Consider the following 19,542-nt stretch of genomic DNA (forward strand, 5'->3'; position numbering starts at 1 on the left):
ACAATCTGGCCTCTCATCTCTCACACCTGTGTTTTACACTCTAGCTCATCTGGAGTTCATCTAGTCTTTTGAAAGCGCACATGCTTTCTTGCCCCTGAGGCTTTAACTCTGCTGTTTCTTAGAACATCTTTCCTTACTCTCACCACCATCCTTTGCCTGGTATTACTCATCCTTCAGTTTTCTTCTGACACCACTTCCTTAATAACTCCCCCACCATGGCTGGCCCCTGACACTGCCAGTACTCATATTAAGTGCTGTTGCCTAGTCTACAGCTCTTTTAGTAGTTCTCACCATGTAAACATAGACGGTAAATAATTTACCTGCTGAATAACTAGGTCTAGAATCCTAGTTATTTGTCACTATATGACCATGGCCAAAGCACGATGCTACTAGGCACATGGTAGGAACTTACTATCGACTGAATGATTCGAGTTTCTAGCATTTACATACTATTTCTGAAAGATTTAATTATTCAAACCCAGAGTTTATTTTGAGAATATGAGATATTTCACTGATTAAGAAAAAAGTTCTTAGTGAGTACATATTATGCATCAAGAATTCTCCTACATGATTTAGGAAGTGCTCCTGATACTTTATAATTACAATGTCTTTCATTGTTACTGGTATACTTTGTATACCATGGAGAAAATAAGTCTTTAATCCCAAGTAGTCTGAAACAAATTTATTTCAAGTCCTGATTTACTATATTAAAAATAATAAATGTAACATATACTATCTATAGTCTGAATATACGAATACTTCCCTTCCCCAATAATAACACTGATATTCCAAGAAAGTGTGCATTATTACTTTTGTGGTTTATAGTAGCTCTTCAAATACCACCACATAACCCTGGTTTGAAAGGATAACATGGGAAATCAAAATAAATATACACATTCTTGATTTTTGAGTTTTCATTTAATGAATCACATAATTACAGACCTAACTTAAAATATGCATTCCTCAAAAACATGAAGTAAAAAAGGTCAGTATAACATAATGAATTTGACTTCAGTCAATCATTAGTATAATCCTACCTCAAAAGGACAAGCTACAAAGTTGATGAAAACTCAACTGGTTAAATAAAACTAACTAACAAAAGAACAAGACATGGAATCACATAAAATTGGTGGGACTTAATGTACTGGACAAACAGCTATAATGTAAGCCTTAAAATTTTGAGGTCTCTGATCACACAGAGAGTTGGATCTTCGGGAATCTGAGGAAGTATAAAAATAAAATATTACAGATTTAAAAACAAATTAAGTAAGTCATAGCTGGCATGAGTGATTTAAAGTGCAAGCAAATTTGCACAGCTGCCAAGCCTGGTGAGTAAGGATGTCACAGCTGCTACCAACCTACCAGTCGCTTAGAGAATGTTAACATCTTACTAGGGTTACGATTACTGTGATTTACAGATTACGGTATAAAATTATAAATGTATACTATGTCTAATAACAGTTTGAGGCTTGTGCTTATCATCCCAGCAGAAGAAATACTGCAGTTTTTAAACCACTTACAGGGAGAGACAGTCATAACTTATTGTGGAAGCCATAAGTTATATTAGAGAATAAGTATGTAAGATACTGCCCTGTTCTCTAGTTTATATTCCAATAGAGAAACCAAGACATGTACTTACTCATTATTACAAAATAAAAAAGTGACAGCTAATAAATACCCTGAATATAAACACTACATTGCATATACTTCAGAGTGCTACAAAAATATTATTAGTTTTACATAAATATACAGACACATAGTTTTACAATATCATTTACCTTAAGTACTATAGGAATTTGGCTGATCTCAAAAAGATTTACATTAACTGTCTACAAACCTCTTCTCCTTGATTTATCTGCTCCTTTGTTCTTTCTTTTGTTTCCATAATGTATGAATAATCTTCCTTCATCTGTTCAAGTTGGGTTGCTTTCATGAAGAACTATATCAACAACAAAAAAATGCAATTAGGGGTTTGTAAACTTCCACAGAATTATCAAGAAGTAAAAAAAAAAATTTAGTCTCTGAAAACTTTTAGACCAATTATGTAAAAAGAGATTAAAAACATAAGCAATCATATATAAACACAAAAGAACACATCACATTTCAGATTCAAATTTATTGAACCTACTATGCTCACATCCACATGTTCATTTGCAAAAGCTCTTTAAATCCCATGAAATAAAACACTGTGGGCTATGCTAATAAACTCATTTTCACTAATTCTTCCATTCTTTAAGCAAAAATGGCTGAAAACACTGGCATCCTTGGTCTTAGTACATCTTAAATTTTAGAATAAGAAATACCAAACTCACTCAAAAGGCTACACAGAATATTTAGCAGTATAGTCAAATACTTTGTTAGCTTTTGAAATTTTTAAGAGTTTAAGATTTACAGGCTGGGTGCAGTGGGTCATGCCTGTAATCCCAGTACTTTGTAAGGCCAAAGTGGGCACATCACTTGAGGCCAGGATTTCAAGACCAGCCTGGCCAACCCAGCGAAACCCCATCTCTACCAAAAATACAAAAATTAGCCAGGCATGGTAGCACATGCCTATAATCGCAGGTACTTGGGAGGCTGAGGCATGAAAATCACTTGAACCTGAAAAGCAGAGATACAGTGAGCCAAGATCGTGCCACTGCTCTCTAGCCTGGGAGACAGAGTAAACCTCTGTCTCAAAACAACAACAAAAAAGATTTACAAGTTATTATGTATGTAGGAGCAACTATTACCCTGTATTTCCTTAAAGATTAAGAATTAAAGGCAAAAATTAAGAACAAAGGTCTAAAAAGATTATACTCCCATCTTAACAATTTCTTTTTTTTTTTTTTTTTTTTGAGACTGAGTTTAGCTCGTTACCCAGGCTGGAGTGCAATGGCGCGATCTCGGCTTACCGCAACCTCCGCCTCCTGGGTTCAGGCAATTCTCTGACTCAGCCTCCCGAGTAGCTGGGATTACAGGCGCGCATCACCACGCCCAGCTAATTTTTGTATTTTTAGTAGAGACGGGGTTTCACCTTGTTGACCAAGATGGTCTCGATCTCTTGACCTCGTGATCCACCCGCCTTGGCCTCCCAAAACAATTTCTTAATCAAGGAAATTTAATTACTTTAAATAAATGGCTTTAAGAGAAAAAAAACTCAGACTCCATCATGGGAGCGAGAATATTGTTTACAATATGCCTAAAGGTACTCTTTTTTTGAATGGTTTTATATTTACTTTGGTGTCACTTACTTTGTATTTGTCCCCTTCATTTTTAGACTGTAAGAACTGCTTGCTCATTTCTTGTGTTAAAACAGAAACTGGATTATCCACCTCAAACAAACAAAAAGTCATTTTTGAATATTTTGTTTTATGCTTTAAAGATAGGTAAAAACTGTAATATACAAGTGACCTATAGTGCCACCAGGAAGGCTAAGCAATAGCCAAAGGTTATGTTAGGATAAAAATATTTTTAAAAAGTTCGAAATTTATAACACAGGAAAAGTAATTTAAAATTTCATTATACCAACATACACGGTATAGTTAAAATTCAATATTCTACCATTACATGAGGGCACAAGCACAAGAACCTTGTGAAAAAGCGTTCATATTAGAAAGTTTTTCACTTCTTACCTACTGTATAGATTATCACCCTCATGCCACTGGTTAATCATGGGACAACAGAATGGGAAGAGCCCTAGCATGGGAAGGAGTCAGCCACCTTGGGTTCTTGTTTGCGCTCTGTTGCTAACCTCCTATGTAGCCTTAGATAAGTCAGTTTCTCCAACTAAACACAGTCCAACTCAGTTATTTCTAATCAGAATCATGACAACAAGTATTGTTTATTTTTCTTATATACGTTCTTCACATTATTCCTTCATGAGGACATTGTAAAACAAATGAAAATAATGCAGTCATTTCTACCTTTTGCAAAGAAGTCATTGCTTGAATGAAACTATCTTTGCCTAACATGATGGTTATTACTGAGTGTTAACTTGACTGAATTCAAGGATGCAAAGTATTGGTTCTGGGTGTGTCTGTGAGGGTGTTGTCAAAGGAAATTAGTATTTGAGTCAGTGGGCTGGGAAAGGCAGACCCATCCTTAATCCAGGTGGACACCATCTAATTACCTGGCAGCATGGCTAGAATATAAAGCAGGTAGAAAAATGTGAGAAGACTAGATTGGCCTAGCCTCCCAGCCTACATCTCTCTCTCATCTGGATGCTTCCTACTCTCAAACATTGGACTCCAAGTTCTTCAGTTTTGGGACTTGGACTGGCTTTCCTTGCTCCTCAGCTAGCAGATGGCCTATTGTGGGACCCTGTGATGATCCTGTGAGTTAATATTTAAAACTTCCCTATATATATATATATATATATATATATATATATATATATATACACACACACACACACATATATATACAGACATATATATATATAATATTAATAAACATGTTTTACATTCCTCAAGGAAGTAAGAGCTTAGAGAAATAGGCTTTTTTCAATTTTCCTCATAATGAAAACTTTGTAGTAAATACAGCTGTCCACAGAAGAAGGAAGAAGCCTTGCCCAGAGGTGATTTCCCCACCATTATCCTTTCAAGCACCTGTGCAAGAAAACCTGGTGGAGATTCTACACAGGGTAAGTACAGAGTACAAATTAACTATACTGAATGCCCTTTAAGATTCTTCAGCACCTATGATTCCAGAAACTCTAACTTTTGGCTTTCCTGAGTCTAATAAATTGTCCTGCATTCTAGTCTGAAATTTATTTGTGTATCTGCTTTTCTCTAGCTTTTAACAATTATTTTTCCTAAACATGTACTGTCTGATATGAAGCAAGCCCACTTGCCACATGTGGCTTTTTCTACTTACATAAAGTACAATTAAAAATTCAATTTCTTAGTCACAATTTCAAGTAGTCAAGAACCACATGTGGCTAGTGGTTACCCCACTGAACAGCATAAATACAGGACATTCCCACCGTCACAGAAAATTCTGTACAGCTCTGTTCTAAACCAAACTGGAAAAGAGACCCAGATTTCTAATTGTTCTTTTTCTTATCTATAACAAGGCAGTACTGCACAATGGATAGAACAGTAGAATGAAACAGGGATGTCTGGATCCCAAATTTAGCTTCAACCAGTAACAACATCTAGATAGCCTTAAGTACAAATTTATTTTTCTTTGGCTCCCAGTTTCTCATCTACAATACAAACAGCCTGGATTAGGTGACTTCTAAAGATCATTTTGGTGTAAATGTTTATAGAACTACACGTACCCTATTATCAATTAATTCAGCCAAAGTATCTTAGCAGAAAGGACTCAAGCCTTGTTCCCTACAGGTGTCATCGATAGTTCCAAAATACATAAATGCTTTATTGTTCTAGAATAAATTTTCTTTAAGAATTTGCAACTTTAGAAGCTAAACATTCATACAGGAAAAAAAAAAGTTTAGCAACTGAGTTTAGGGAACAATGATGCTATTTTGACTAGAACAGCAAAAAGCAAAGAAATCTGATATCCTTATTAAGATAAATTTTAGCCTAGAGCAGTACAGACTAAATGTTCTTGAATGGTCTATCAAATTAAAGGTGTTATATTACGTATTGACAATCCTGTGTTGAATTCGTAAATTCTAAACAACTTCATTGATTATAGTTACATATATCCTTCCTGTGATCAATTTACTCAAAAGAGGCCATTTAAATTTTTTCTATACAAGTGAAATAACATTAAGAAATGACAAGCTGTATGAATTAATCTGAAACACAAATTTACCAATTACCTGGATGTTAAAATGATCAAGAATTGCAATCAGTTCTTCTTTCCTAGTAGAAACCACAGCGCCTAGTTATGAGAAACATATGAAATAACCAATTTCTAGGGCATATCACAGAAAAAAAAATGTATAGTTACTTGTAAAATATTATTAGCTTTCATTGCATCATCAAGAAAGGTACCACTGAATACGCATAAATATGAATGAATATGGCACAAATACAGAGGAAGAAAAGGTACCTAAATGCAGTAACGATGCTTATCTTGTTCCCATAGCTAAACATTATATTTTGCTCCTCATCTATCTCTTTTCAATAACTAAATGCTCACCTTTTCTTTTTTGTCATTCTGCACCTTTTACTAACCATTTCTTTCCACATGCTATAAAAACCCCGTTTTGATGGGAAGTCTTTAGGTGAGAACAAAACGGCACAACCTGTTTGAAATAATCCCCAATTCTGCTAATCATGCTTTTGCTGCTAAAATATCCCAGGGTAAAACAACTGTGTGTAATATACGCATGTGTATATTTATACACACACACATATATATGTATATATACATACAAACCGCCAATCATGTTACAAGGAAGACATTTCAGTCAATACCAGCAGTCAACTAATTCTTTTTAATTGATTATTTACTAACATTTTATAAGAAATGAAGAGAGAATCGTAACAAACCTGTTTCACTTTTAAGTTTATAAGATCGACTTCCATCCATGCTGATGTGTTGCTGTACAATTATAGAGTTACCATACACATTGGCTTTAAAGGCATCATCTCCTCTGTTCCTCAATGTTATTGAGATATCTGCAGACCTAAAACAATGAGGTTAAAGCTAAGTCACATGAAGATACAGTGTAATTACAATACTAGGTTACCACAATTTTCAAATTTTTCAAAACCACCAAATAATTTGTCCAATTCATTTGAAAATTAGCTTTACATTAATAGCTGACACTAATTGTTCAATACAGCATAATGTTAAAGATACCGTGCCTAAAAGAAAAATAAAGTTGAGAATAAGTGAAGCTTCATAAAAAATAATTGACTATTCTATCCATAATAGAATAGTACATTTGTACAAAAACCATTAGGTTGTTTCAAGATGTAGATAAGCTATACATTTTCCTATAAAAATCATGTAATTAACATTACACTGCCTGACTACTATAACTTACATAAAGCATTATGCTTGAAAATAGGCCTTTAAAGAATGATGAAGTAAGAATTACGGCAAAGTAGTAACATTTTCGAAGAGGATTAGTATTAAGAAAGGCAATTTTAATTTTTCAATTACTTGGCAATAAAAAATAAAACCATTTGACATCAAGAAATATAAACTAGGCTAGGCATAGTGGCTCACACCTGTAATCTCAGCACTCTGGGAGGCCAAGGTGGGTAGATCAGTTGAGGTCAAGACCAAGTGGTGTGAGTTTGAGACCAGCCTGGCCAACATGGCAAAACCCCATCTCTACAACAAATATAAAAATTAGCCGGGCATGGTAGCGCATGCCTGTAATCCCAGTTACTCAGGAGGCTGAGGCAGGAGAATCACTTGAACCCTGCAGGCAGAGGTTGCAGTGAGTTGAGATTGCGCCACTGCATTCCAGTGTGGGTAACAGAGAGAGACTGTGTCTCTGCAAAAAAAAAAAAGAAAAGAAAAGAAAAAAAGAAAAAAAAGGAAAAAAAACTAAAGCAAAAATTTCTTAAAGCTTTACGGGCATTAAAATACATATTTCAAAATAGTACAATGCAGCTAAACACACATATAAAATAAGAGTATAAATCTGCATAATTGATGGGCTCTGTTAGTTTTTAAAGCGTTAAAGATGTTTTAGGTACTTATAGCCATGCATATTTTAAGACCTATAAAGGTTAAAAAAAAATCTTTGTGTACTCCAACTTCTAAAATAAGACTTGGTAGAAAAACAAAAAAGATGCTGATGAAGAACATTAATAAATACATACTTATAATTTCCTTAAACATAAAAGTAGATAATATTTTACCTGGTTCATATGAGCATCTGTCAAAATGCGCAAGTCCCTTAATACGAAAGTGTTTTAATTGGTTATTAAATGAAACCTTTAACAGAACAAACTTATTTTTGTGAATTGGTAATCATACTCTAAAACTTTTCCCATTTTCGGGAAACGTAGTAAGAAATATTCCAGATGAGTTTCATTGTGAACTACTGCTAACACAGGAGACACACTGAAGTGTTTACTCTGTTGCTCTCCCATCCTCTTCTGTTCGAGTGCCCTAGCAGAAAGGGCTTAGCAACCATAGAATTCTCCATCCTATCCTTTTGGGATTGAGCTAAATATAGAAATTTTTACCAACTGAGCAATCAGATTTTCTTCTTTAAAAAAATCAAACTAAGAAAATCTGGTTAAAAAAATTTAAAAAGTCTGTAGTTTAGTTCATATTTTACCAATGTTAATTGAATAGCTTTGATAAATGCATCTTAGGTAAGATATTTACATTAAGAAAAATTGCGTGAAGGATATATAGTTAACTGTACTATCTTTGCCACATTTCTGTAAATCTACAATTACTTCAAAATAAAAAGATTTTTAAAAATTCAAATTAAGACATGATCAAGTCGAGAGACGGTGAATCCCGGGAGCTACAAAGTTATGGAGCATCTAAACCTAGAGAAACCAATTTGGGGCATTATTCTCCGATAAGACAATAGAAAGTCTGCATAGAACAGATAAGCTCTTGGGAAACCACCTAGTCAGAATAATAAAAAGACACACATAACCAAAGATACTGGCAGTGAACCAGAGGCACAGAAAACACAAGATCACTTCCTAATACAGACACACCCACAGACTAGGACAGTAAGACTTACAAATGACAGTAATTCTTACAAATGCCTGCACATGTGAAGACACACAGTGACAAAGATTAGTGAAATAGTAAGAAAGTACACTTACTCCAGAGACAGTGACAGAGAAAAACACACTCACTTACCTGTACATTTTTCGTAAGGAGATACAGGAGAGGAGAGCATAGTGCACACACACACAGAAGTAAAGCCAATTAAGTTAGGATTGTCAGGAAGGTATATAGAGGAGAGTTGCAGAAAAATCCAAAGGGAGGGAGAGGGAGACAGAGGCCCAGAGACAACACACACAGAGAGAGCCAGAGATGCAATTAAAAGGAAGCCCCAGAGACAGAAGAGATTTGGTTCTTACAAGGTCTCAGTCTGGTCCCTCATGAGACCCAGCTGTATTTCTTCTCTGCAGTTTCATAGATATATATCCTTTCATCTTTATGGTAAATATCCTTTCCTAGAGCTACCTTGAACAAATTGGTGTGTTTTTTTTTTTAAAGAAAAAAACAAAAACAAAAACAAAATTACCTAATTGAGATAGATATGGTTCAGAAAAATTACAATTAATGGAATTTTTTAAAGCTCCCCAAGTTGATTCTAATGAACAATTAAGGTTGAGAACTGTTCATTGAAAGATGAGGGGAAGGGCAGTTGGCCTCTGACACTTAGCTAACAAATATTTTATTTCACTAGCTAGTATGATTACCTGGCATTAAGTTAGTGTATCTCATCAAAACATTTTTTAAATGACTACATATATTTGCTGTCTGAATTATCAAACCCCTCTCTTGATTACCAAATACCTACTTTATTATCTCATTCCTAGCTACTCCTTGTGTTTAAGCTATTTTCAGTATAGTTAGAACTTCGGAGGCACTGGTATCCTACTGCTATATAAATTTTCTTTTCTTTTGTTGTTTTTTTTTTGAGACGAAATTTCACTCTTGTTGCCCAGGCTGGAGTGCAATGGTGTGAGCTCAGCTCACCATAACCTATGCCTCCCAGGTTCAAGTGATTCTCCTGCCTCAGCCTCCCGAGTAGCTGGGATTACAGGCTTGCACCACCACGCCCGGCTAATTTTTGTAGTTTTAATAGAGACAGGGTTTCTCCATGTTGGTTAGGCTGGTCTCAAAAACCCGACCTCAGATTATATGCCCGCCCTGGCCTCCCAAAGTGCTGGGATTACATGTCTGAGCCACCGCGCCTGACCTTCTTTTTTTTTTGAGACAGTCTCGCTCTGTTGCCCAGGCTGGAGTGCAGTGGCATGATCTCAGCTCACTGCAACCTCCACCTTCCAGGTTCAAACAATTCTCCTGCCTCAGCCTCATGAGTAGCTGAGATTACAGGCAGCCATCACCATGTCCAGCTAATTTTTGTAGTTTTAGTAGAGACGGGGTTTTGCCATGTTGGCCAGGCTGGTCTCAAACTCCTGACCTCAAGTGATCTACCCGCCTGGCCTGCTATATGAATCTAGTAAATTTAAGAAAGCAAATTTCTTCTAAAAAATAACACTTATAAAAAAGCCTCATAATTACTGCTAAAACACACACACACACACACACACACTTGTGCAGGAAGAGAGAGACAACTGAGTTGGGCACTAGCTCTGCAGGCTTCCCCTTTATACTGATATGGCCTGTGCTAATGCTCAGTTTAGGTCAACAGCCATAGAGCCCAATGCCTGTAAATACAGGAGACCCTTAATGAAAAAGAGAGACTATCTATGAGAATTTTTTCAGAATGACAACCCAAAGGAGCAGTGCCGCAGTAAGAATTCAGCTTCTTTCTCAACTGAAGAAGAATCTATCTACATGGAAGTAACTGCCAGCAGTGCACACTGATCAGAACAAGGAATAAGAAAAAAGTCACATAAAAAGATGACACAACTGCTCCTTCTCTGGGTCACCAGCTCATCTGTAATAAATTCTGTATCCTTAACTAAATAAATCAGGAACACAGGAGAATGAGTTTTTGTCCCTCTAAAACCCTTATGCCACAGCTGATCTCAAAAATAAGACTATTGCAAAGACCCCAAGGGTACCAGGGTTGGTACTGGGAAGGCCAAAGGAGGTAACAGTAAACTGCATAAAATCTAAAAAGCAAAGGGCATGAAACCTTGGGTCACTGAGAAAGGTTTTCATATGAAGAGATACATTGGAAGAATTCATTCAGACCCTGTGTCACTGCAAAGGATTGGTGGATAATTAGAAGGATGAGTCCCAGGAGGTTCCTCAAGGTACAATTCTCTGGCTCCTCCTCACAGTGTTAGTCAAGCATCTTCAAGAAGAGTTGAAATACCCCAAGAAAGGAGCCCCAGAGACCAGGTGTCTGTCACAAATGGGAAGTGCAACGCTAGAGTGGGGGAAGGGAGGGATAGAGTTCTTAGAACTACCTCAAACTTGTGCTGGACCACACTAACAACCATTCTTAGGCAAAGTGAGACTCCTGCATAGATTTTAGATGTGCAAGAAGAAGAACAAAACTAAAAACTTCAACAAGCTGATCCTGCAAAAAAGTGATGACAGAATCAGAGACTGTAAAAACAAGGGCAATTTTATAAATAACTGATGTTTTCAATGAGGGAGGGGATGAATAAGAACAATAAAGATGTGGAAAAACTCTGCTTTTAGTTACTCTTTTAGACAGAAGACTGAGCTCAGGTTAAAGTTTTTATCTGTCATTAACTGTGTTTTAAAATATATTTCCCCCACTTTTGTACAGGAAAAGAAAAAAATACATACTAATATTTCACTCTACAGGCAGCCATGTCCTTAAAAGTCGGTGATTTGTTTAAGCTAGTCTTTTTTTATTAAATAGTATTCAGAGGAAGGATCTCAGAGAGAATTTTCTGTTCTGGCCTAAGTACTTCTCAAATGGAAAAAAAAAGTATTTCTTTTAAAAAAGTATTTAACTGAGACACAAAACATTTAACAGTACATAAAAAAATAATTTCTTCCTAAATACTGTATCTTAAAATTCAATGTGAAATCTAGCCAAGTAGACTAAGTGATTGTTTGGACAGGTAAGAAATGGATAGTTAAGTATAACGAACTGTGGCTAGGCTGTAATTCCAGAAATTTGGGAGGCCGATGCAGGTGGATCACTTGAGGCCAGGAGTTCAAGACCAGCCTGGACAACATGGCAAGACCCCTTCTCTACCAAAAATACAAAAAAAAAAAAAAAAAAAAAAAAAATTAGCCAGCTGTGGTGGCACAGCTGTAGTCCCAGCAACTCAGGAGGGTGAGGCACAAGAATTGCTTGAAGCCAGGAGGTGAAGGTTATATAGTGAGTCAAGACTGCACTACTGCACTGCAGTCTAGGCAACAGAGCAAGACTCTGTCTCAAAAAAGAAAAATTTTCTCATGGATTCTAATGACTAATAAATAATAATTTTAAAAAGTTTTTTTTTTTTAAGTATAATGAACTGAAATAGAATTGGTACTATTAACTTAAAGTGTTAACTAATTTTTTGCTACAGATGCCATTTTGGTTGGTGGTGAAAACACTCTGCTGGTCTGGGGCTCAAAGAAGTGGAGACAGAAACTGTGCTGGCAAATTGTTATCAAACAGTTTTTTCCCAAGGCCACAGAGCATGGGAAATAATCTTCTGTGTATCTTTTCTTCTTTTTTTGAGTCAACTTGGCTTAAGGTTAAGATTCCTAAGGCTCTGAGCAATACATAAGAAATCTGCAGACCTGATTCACATCTCATCCTTGTTTTATTTTTTAGTAACAAAATACAAGATAAATGGATATAACACTGAGCAGAAGGAAAGTCTACTAAATGAGAAAAAATATATTAGTGTTAGTTATGAAAGTTTCAAAAGTTCTTGGCACTGGACATGTGAGAGAAGGAGGAATGGGAGTGGCCTCATGCTGGAAGATGTATGATAGCATTTGGGACATTTTGTTTTTACGAAAAACAAGGATCCTTTCAGAGGTGTCTGGGGCAGTATGGTAAAGAATAAAGAGATAAGCCCGAAGACAGAATAGCTAGTGGGCACAAGGCAGTGAGTCCATGATGATGCAAACTGGACAATTCATATATAGCTATGTGATGGCAACCTACGACAAAAAGAAATATAAATGTAAAACCAAAAATAGTAGTCATACGACTATTCACCAAGGGTCCAGGATAGACCACAAACAGATCTGTCATTGTGGTACTCAAATGAAACTCACTGGCAACCCACCTGAGTAAAGGGTATACAATCAGAGTCAAAAAGTAGAATACTCATTTTGGGACTTCTTAGAGAGCTAAAACAGGTTTTGTGCAGGGACACATAGGTTGGTCACTGATTTTGCTCTCCCTACTATCCTATCAATGTGGACTCACAGATGCTGGGTTTGGGTCAAGAGTCAGGCATTAGCAAGGTTTATAAACACTCGTTAAACAGGGTACATAGATTTATCACAGCCATTTCTTTCAGCAAGTAACAGAAGCAAGGATACCAGACACATGGTACTAAGTTACACAAGCTATCTGTCTTGAGAGGATAACAGGCAACAGTGCGCCATGCCAGCAACAAGGGGCAAGAAAAAGGAATGAAAAAATAGGACAGCTCTGCTCTTATTCTGAGAAGGCACTTCATTTCCAGTTATGTCTATGTGAACTGGCAATCTAAAGCAACTGTTTTCTTACTAAAGAATTAAAAATAGATGGTAGAAAGCAAACACTTACTTCTGTCCATCTTTCACAAAACCTTTTAAAGAAGATCCTCTATTAGTAGCAACAGCCCTTCCACCAAGACCAACTATGAGAGCTGTGAGTACTGCACTCTTCCCACCTAAAGAAACAGATGAAGAAATCACAGTCATTAAAAGAAAAAGGCTGACTCCTACTATTTAATGCAAAAAGATTTATGAATTACTCTCATTTTAAAATAAAATGTTAAAATTAGACTATAATTTTCTTCCTATGCAAAGCAACAACTTTAAAAAAAATTATATATGTAATAAGAAATTGAGCTGCCACTATTAGCAAAAAATTAGTATATTTCAGGAATCAAATTGTTGCCACTAAGAAGAAAATAGTAAAAATTGTTGTGACACCTTTCCAACCTAAAACTTTCACTGTACCACTTTGGCCTATCCACCTAATAAATGAATTTGTCCTTCTATTTACATGTATATTATTAATCCATCTAATTTTTATGACATTCTAATGGCACAATCATAGCTCACTTAAACTCCTGGGCTCAAGCTATCCTTCTGCCTCAGCCTCCTGAGTAGCTGGGATTAGAGGCACACATCACTATGCCTGGCTAACTTTTTTTTGTAGAGACACAGTGTTGCTATGTTGCCCAAGGTGGTCTCAAACTCCTGGTCTCAAGCAATCCTCCTGACTTAGCCTCTCAAAGTGCTATGATTATAGATGTTAGCCACTGGGCCCAGCCAGAAACGATTGTTAACATCCCTCAAATGTAAGCTCCATGGGGACAGGAATGTTGTCTCTTTCATTCAATAATGTATCCCTAATATTAGCACATAATAAGTACTTGCATTATTTGCTGAATGAATGAACTTATGTAGGAAAAAAATCAGCAAAGTCATATAGATGTCTTTATATAACATTTTGACACCTATTATTCATAACTTGAATATTATTCATTTTCTAGCTCTTTGAAAAGTATACTTCTTTATACCCTAACATATCTATACTATCGCAAGCTGAGGGCTAGGTGTGGGGGCTCACACCTGTAATCCCAGCATTTGGGGAGGCTGAGGCAGGAGGATCACCTCAGACCAGAGAGACCAGCCAGAGCAACAGAGTAACACCTAGTCCCTACAAAAATTAAAATAGGCAGGCAGGCTGGGTGCAGTGGCTCACACCTACAATCCCAGCACTTCAGGAGGCCAAGGCAGGCAGATCACTTGAGGCCAGGGGTTCAAGACCAGTCTGGCCAACATGGTAAAACCCCACTTCTACTAAAAATACAAAAAATAGCTGGCTGTGGTGGTCACATTTATAATCCCAGCTACTTGGGAGGCTAAGGCGAGAAGATTACTTGAACCCAGGAAGCAGAGATTGCAGTGAGTCAAGACAGCACCACTGCACTCCAGCCTGGACAATAAAGCAAGACTCTGTCTCAAAAAATAATAAAAAATTAAAAAATTAGGGAGGCATAGTGGTATATGCCTGTGGTCCCAGCTACTTTAGAAGCTGAAGCAAGGATAGCTTGAGCCCAGGCGTTCAAGTCTGCAGTGAGCTATACTCACACCAGTACAGTCCAGCCAGGGTGGCAGACAGCAAGAGATCCTGTCTCTTTAAAAACATACACACACACACACACACACACACACACACACACACACACACACATATACAGAGACACGGGTGGCAGAGAACAAGAGATCTTGTGTCTTTAAACACACACACACACACACACACACACACACACACACACACACAGAATATGGTAAACATTTTCTGAATTCCATTCAATCAATCCAATCAACTTTTATTAGCCCATTATCTTCCGCAAATTAACTAATGCACACCACTGATTAACCCAATTTAGTTCCTGTAAGGCCTTTTAAGTTCCTATTCTAACTCTCTTTTCTTCATTATCAAATGCACTGCCTCCACTATTTGCATTATTTCCCCTTCTATTAAGTTTTATTAATAAAAATCATTGTTTTGAAAGTTAAAAGACCTAACTTCAGAACCCATCAGTATTTCTTGTCCCATGTGACCCCTCTGAAATGATGATCCTTTTGGGTATCCGTTCTTTTTAAAGACACTTTCTTCTTGACTAATAGAGTAAGAAAAACAGAGAACAACAAAAAGGACTGCAGAGCTACACAGAGCCTAGCTTCCTATTCTAGCACTCTCACCAGCTGGTAGACTCTGGCAAGCCTCCTCTCCTTGCGTACCTTCTCAGTCCAGCAGTTAACACCTCATTCTTGGCGAGCCTACCATGGAACTGCCCACAAACTTTCTGCCTCCTATATTTTTCCCCTTCTAATCCACTGTCCACAATGTGGTCAGTTTGTTTCACAAATTGTGGCCATGCCATTCCTTTACTCAAAAACTTTAATTGTGGTCAAGTGCAGTGGCTCACACTTGTAATCCCAGCACTTTGCAAAGCCGAGGCAGGCAGATCATTTGAGGTCAGGAGTTCAAGACCAGCCTGGCCAACATGGTGAAACTCTGCCTCTACTAAAAATACAAAAATTACCCGGGCGTGATGGCAACTATCTGTAATCGCAGCTACTGACGAGGCTGAGACTGGAGAATCATTTTAACCTGGGAGGCAGAGGTTGCAGTGAGCCAAGACCGCACCACTGCACTTCAGCCTGGGCAACAGAGGGAGATTGTGTCTCAAAAAAACGGTAACAACAAAAAACCCAAACAAACAAACAAAACTCTAATTGGTTCCCCACTGTCTTCAAAATATAACTCCAAACTCTTTATCATGACATTAAAGATCCTCAACAATATTGCCTAGAGCATGACTCTCCACAGTCAGCTTCTGGCTTTCTCCACCATACACCATACAATAAACATCGTACACCATACAATAAACTGGCGAACAGGTTATTCGCCAGTTCCTATACACATCTACCTCTACTCCTCCAAATCTCAGTTGATGAGCAATCGTTGCTTGTAACATCTCAGCTTCTTCTTCCCCAATGCGACCTACAGAATCAATAATTTTCATTCAAGAACTGGCACAAATACCCCCCCTCTTAAAGCTTTTATTGGCCACAAGGCGAGAATTACTTTCATGTTTGGATTACCAAGTCACTTCATTTGTACTCTATTACAATGTTTAAGTAAGGTAAGACACAGGGCTGTGTCAATTGCAATGAGGATCGCTTGTCTACCCTTCTATGGTATAGATTCCAAGATAAATAGATTTAAAACATAAGCAGGAAATGTTTATCTCTATTGCTTAAGTAATGAACCTAGAATTAACTCAATATTTTCTTTAAGTGCACACTGGCAGCAAATACCAAAAAAAATTCATAACCACAAGTTATATATCCATTGACAAAATACTTATTAGCACTAATAGTCACCTATTTCAAAAAGTTAATGAACTCTAATCTCAAAGTACTGCTCAAGGTCAAACGAGGAGGGCAAAAATACTTACTTCCATTGTTGCCAACAACAAAGTTGACATTAGAACCAAACTTAAAGGGTCCAAGCATCGAATGACACATGAAGTTCTTTAGCCGAATACTCTCAATTATTCCAACTTCTGCTGCAGTCTATTAATAAAAAGCAATGGGAGAAAACAGTCAATCTAATTCACTCATTATAACCATCTGAGCATTGTTGGCATCAGAAAGACTAGCACCATCACCAATGAAAAAAGTTACAGCAAATGAATAATGGTAACTTCAATGAATAAGATGAAATTAAATGGGAGCCTTCTATGAGTAGGTACTCATTCTAAAATCTTTAAAGGATCTAAAAAGTGTATCACCAGGTTTCTTAATATTGGCAATGACATTCTGGGTCTGATAATTTTTTGTTAGTGGGGGTAGGGGTCTATCTTGTGCACTGCAGAATGTTTAGCGGTATCCCCAGCCTCTACCCACTAGAAGATGCCAGCAACTCATATCTGCCCCTAAGTTGTGACAACCAGAAATAAATCCAGACATTGCTAAATGTCCCTGGTTGGGCGGGGAGGTGGTGGGGGTGCAAAAAGGAGAGAGAAGAACCCCCTTTGTTGAGAACTGCTATCCCAAATGGCATAGAAAACTTCCTGTATACTGCATTTAGAATACATCTGAAAGATGGCTATCCAGTCATGCATTCAACACTAAATTCGCTATACATTCACTATTTCAATTCAAAGAGCAGAGTTTATGTTCTTAAAAGGTAAACCCTGCTCTGCTTTGTCACTTAGTATGGCAGCTGTGTAATGTATGTCACTTAGTATGGCACTCAGTATGGCAATGTATAAAGAACAAAGTCCGTAAAAGAGGAATAGTATTTCCAATAATGTAAATATTATGTCAGCATCAAATTGCAGATGGTTTACAAATGGTTATCCAAGAGTCTGGCACTTGGTACTCACTCGTACTTTGTAGTTAGATATCTAAGTACCAGAACAAATCAGCCTTATTTTATCAGACCTTCTAATTTTTTTGAAGATCATTTTCAAGTCTCTAGGTATATTAAAGATTTCTTTAAAAACTCCCTGGCTCTCTTTTTCTGGACATACATTTTATTAAAAAGTTTACATCCTTGTATGAATAGAATACTGGAAATCATGGTTGAAGAATTTTTAAAATACATTTTTATTTTTAAATAATTACAGATTCATGTGCAATCCTTAAGAAATGAGATTCTGTGTACCCTTTACACCAGTTTCTGCCCATTGTAACATCTTACAGAGCTAACATACAATATCGCAACCAAGATACTGACATTGACTATAGTCAAAATACTGAATATTTCTGTCATCATAAGGATCCCTCATGTTGCCCTTTTACAGTCACATCCACATCCCACCTTCACCCCTGATCCACTAATCTGTTCATTTCTATTAACTTTGCCATTTCAAAATGTTAAAGAAATGGAAATAAGACAAAATGTAGCCTCTTGGGACCGGCTGTTTTCACTCAGCCTAATTCTCTGTTGTTGCCTATATTGGTAGTTCATTCCCTTTTATTGTTAAGCTGTATTTTATGGTATGGATAAATAAATCCATATTTATATATTTTATATTTATTTATTTTATAAATTTATTATATATTTATAAATTTATTATATATATTTATTTTATAAATAAATAAAATCTATACCTAGATTTTATTCTGAAATATCTTGCTAAGGTTTTAATAGAACTGCATTTAAACTTACATATTATTTTGGGGGAAAATTGACATAATTTCTATATTGAGTTGTCAAATCCATGGATAAGTATGTCTCTCCATTTATTCAGGTGTTTTTTGATTCCCTTCATCAGCACTATATAATTTTCACCATATTAGTTCTGTAAATATTTTTTTAGCTTTAGACCTAAGTATTTGATTTTTTTAAATACTTAATTTTTTAAGAGTAGTTTTAGGTTCACAGCAAAATTAAGAGGAAGATACAGAAATATCCTACATACTCCCTACCCATACATGCACATGGTTTCCCTCATTATCAACATCCACCATCAGGGTGGTACATTTGTTACAGCTGATGACCTACACTAACACATCATTATCAACCCAAGTCCACAGTTTGTATTAGGGTTCACTCTTGGTATTATTGTACATTCTATAGATTTGAACAAATTTATAGTGACATGTTTCCACCATTTTAGTATTGCACAGAATTATTTTTACTGCCCTAAGAATCCAGTGCTCCACCTATTCATCCGTCCCTTTCCTCAACCCCTAGCAACCAACCACTGATTTTTAACTCCTTCCACAGTTCTGCTTTTTTCAGAATGTCATATAGTTGGAATCATACAGTATGTAGCCTTTTCTGATTGGCTTCTGTCACTTAGTAATATGCATTTAAGGTTCCTCTATGTCTTTTTAAGCCTTAATAGCTTACTAGTAATAGTCCATTGTCTGGATGTACCAGTTTATCGATTTATCCACTGAAGAACATCTTGGTTGCCTTCAAGTTTTGACGATTATGAATAAAGCTGCTATAAACATGAATGCACAAAAAACTTTTGTGTGGACATAAGTTTTCAACTACTCTGAGTAAATACTAAGGAGTTCAATTGCTGGATTGTATGGTAAGAGGATGTTTGGTTTTGTAAGAAACTAACAAAGTGGCTGGACATTCTCACCAGCAATTAATTAAGAGTTCTTGTTGCTCCACGTCTTTGTCAGCATCTGGTGCTGTCAGTGGTTTGAACTGTCGCCATTTTATCAGGTGTACTGGTATCTCAATGTTGTTTTAATTTGCACAGCCCCAAAGTGGTTCATTTTTTTTTTTTGAGTGATTAAAAATGGTTATTTTGAATTTTAATGTCC

General features: G+C 36.5%; 1 protein-coding gene across 4 annotated transcripts in view; it reads right to left on the reverse strand.

The window, feature by feature from the left end:
- Positions 1–19,542, reverse strand: part of SMC6 (structural maintenance of chromosomes 6) — an 87,253-nt gene that overhangs the window by 58,103 nt on the left and 9,608 nt on the right. For all 4 annotated transcript variants that reach the window (XM_021669005.2, XM_021669006.2, XM_064363870.1 and 1 more), the window contains exons 3-8: positions 16,704–16,821; positions 13,286–13,391; positions 6,444–6,580; positions 5,768–5,829; positions 3,231–3,311; positions 1,838–1,939 (exon numbers count right to left, since the gene is read on the reverse strand). In XM_021669005.2, the coding sequence (XP_021524680.2) occupies positions 1,838–1,939; positions 3,231–3,311; positions 5,768–5,829; positions 6,444–6,580; positions 13,286–13,391; positions 16,704–16,821 (606 nt within the window). The remainder of the gene's footprint in view (positions 1–1,837; positions 1,940–3,230; positions 3,312–5,767; positions 5,830–6,443; positions 6,581–13,285; positions 13,392–16,703; positions 16,822–19,542) is intronic.

The sequence above is a fragment of the Aotus nancymaae genome, unplaced genomic scaffold, assembly GCF_030222135.1.
Source record: "Aotus nancymaae isolate 86718 unplaced genomic scaffold, 86718_ANA_hifiasm-v0.15.2.pri h1tg000057l, whole genome shotgun sequence".
Taxonomy (NCBI): domain Eukaryota; kingdom Metazoa; phylum Chordata; class Mammalia; order Primates; family Aotidae; genus Aotus; species Aotus nancymaae.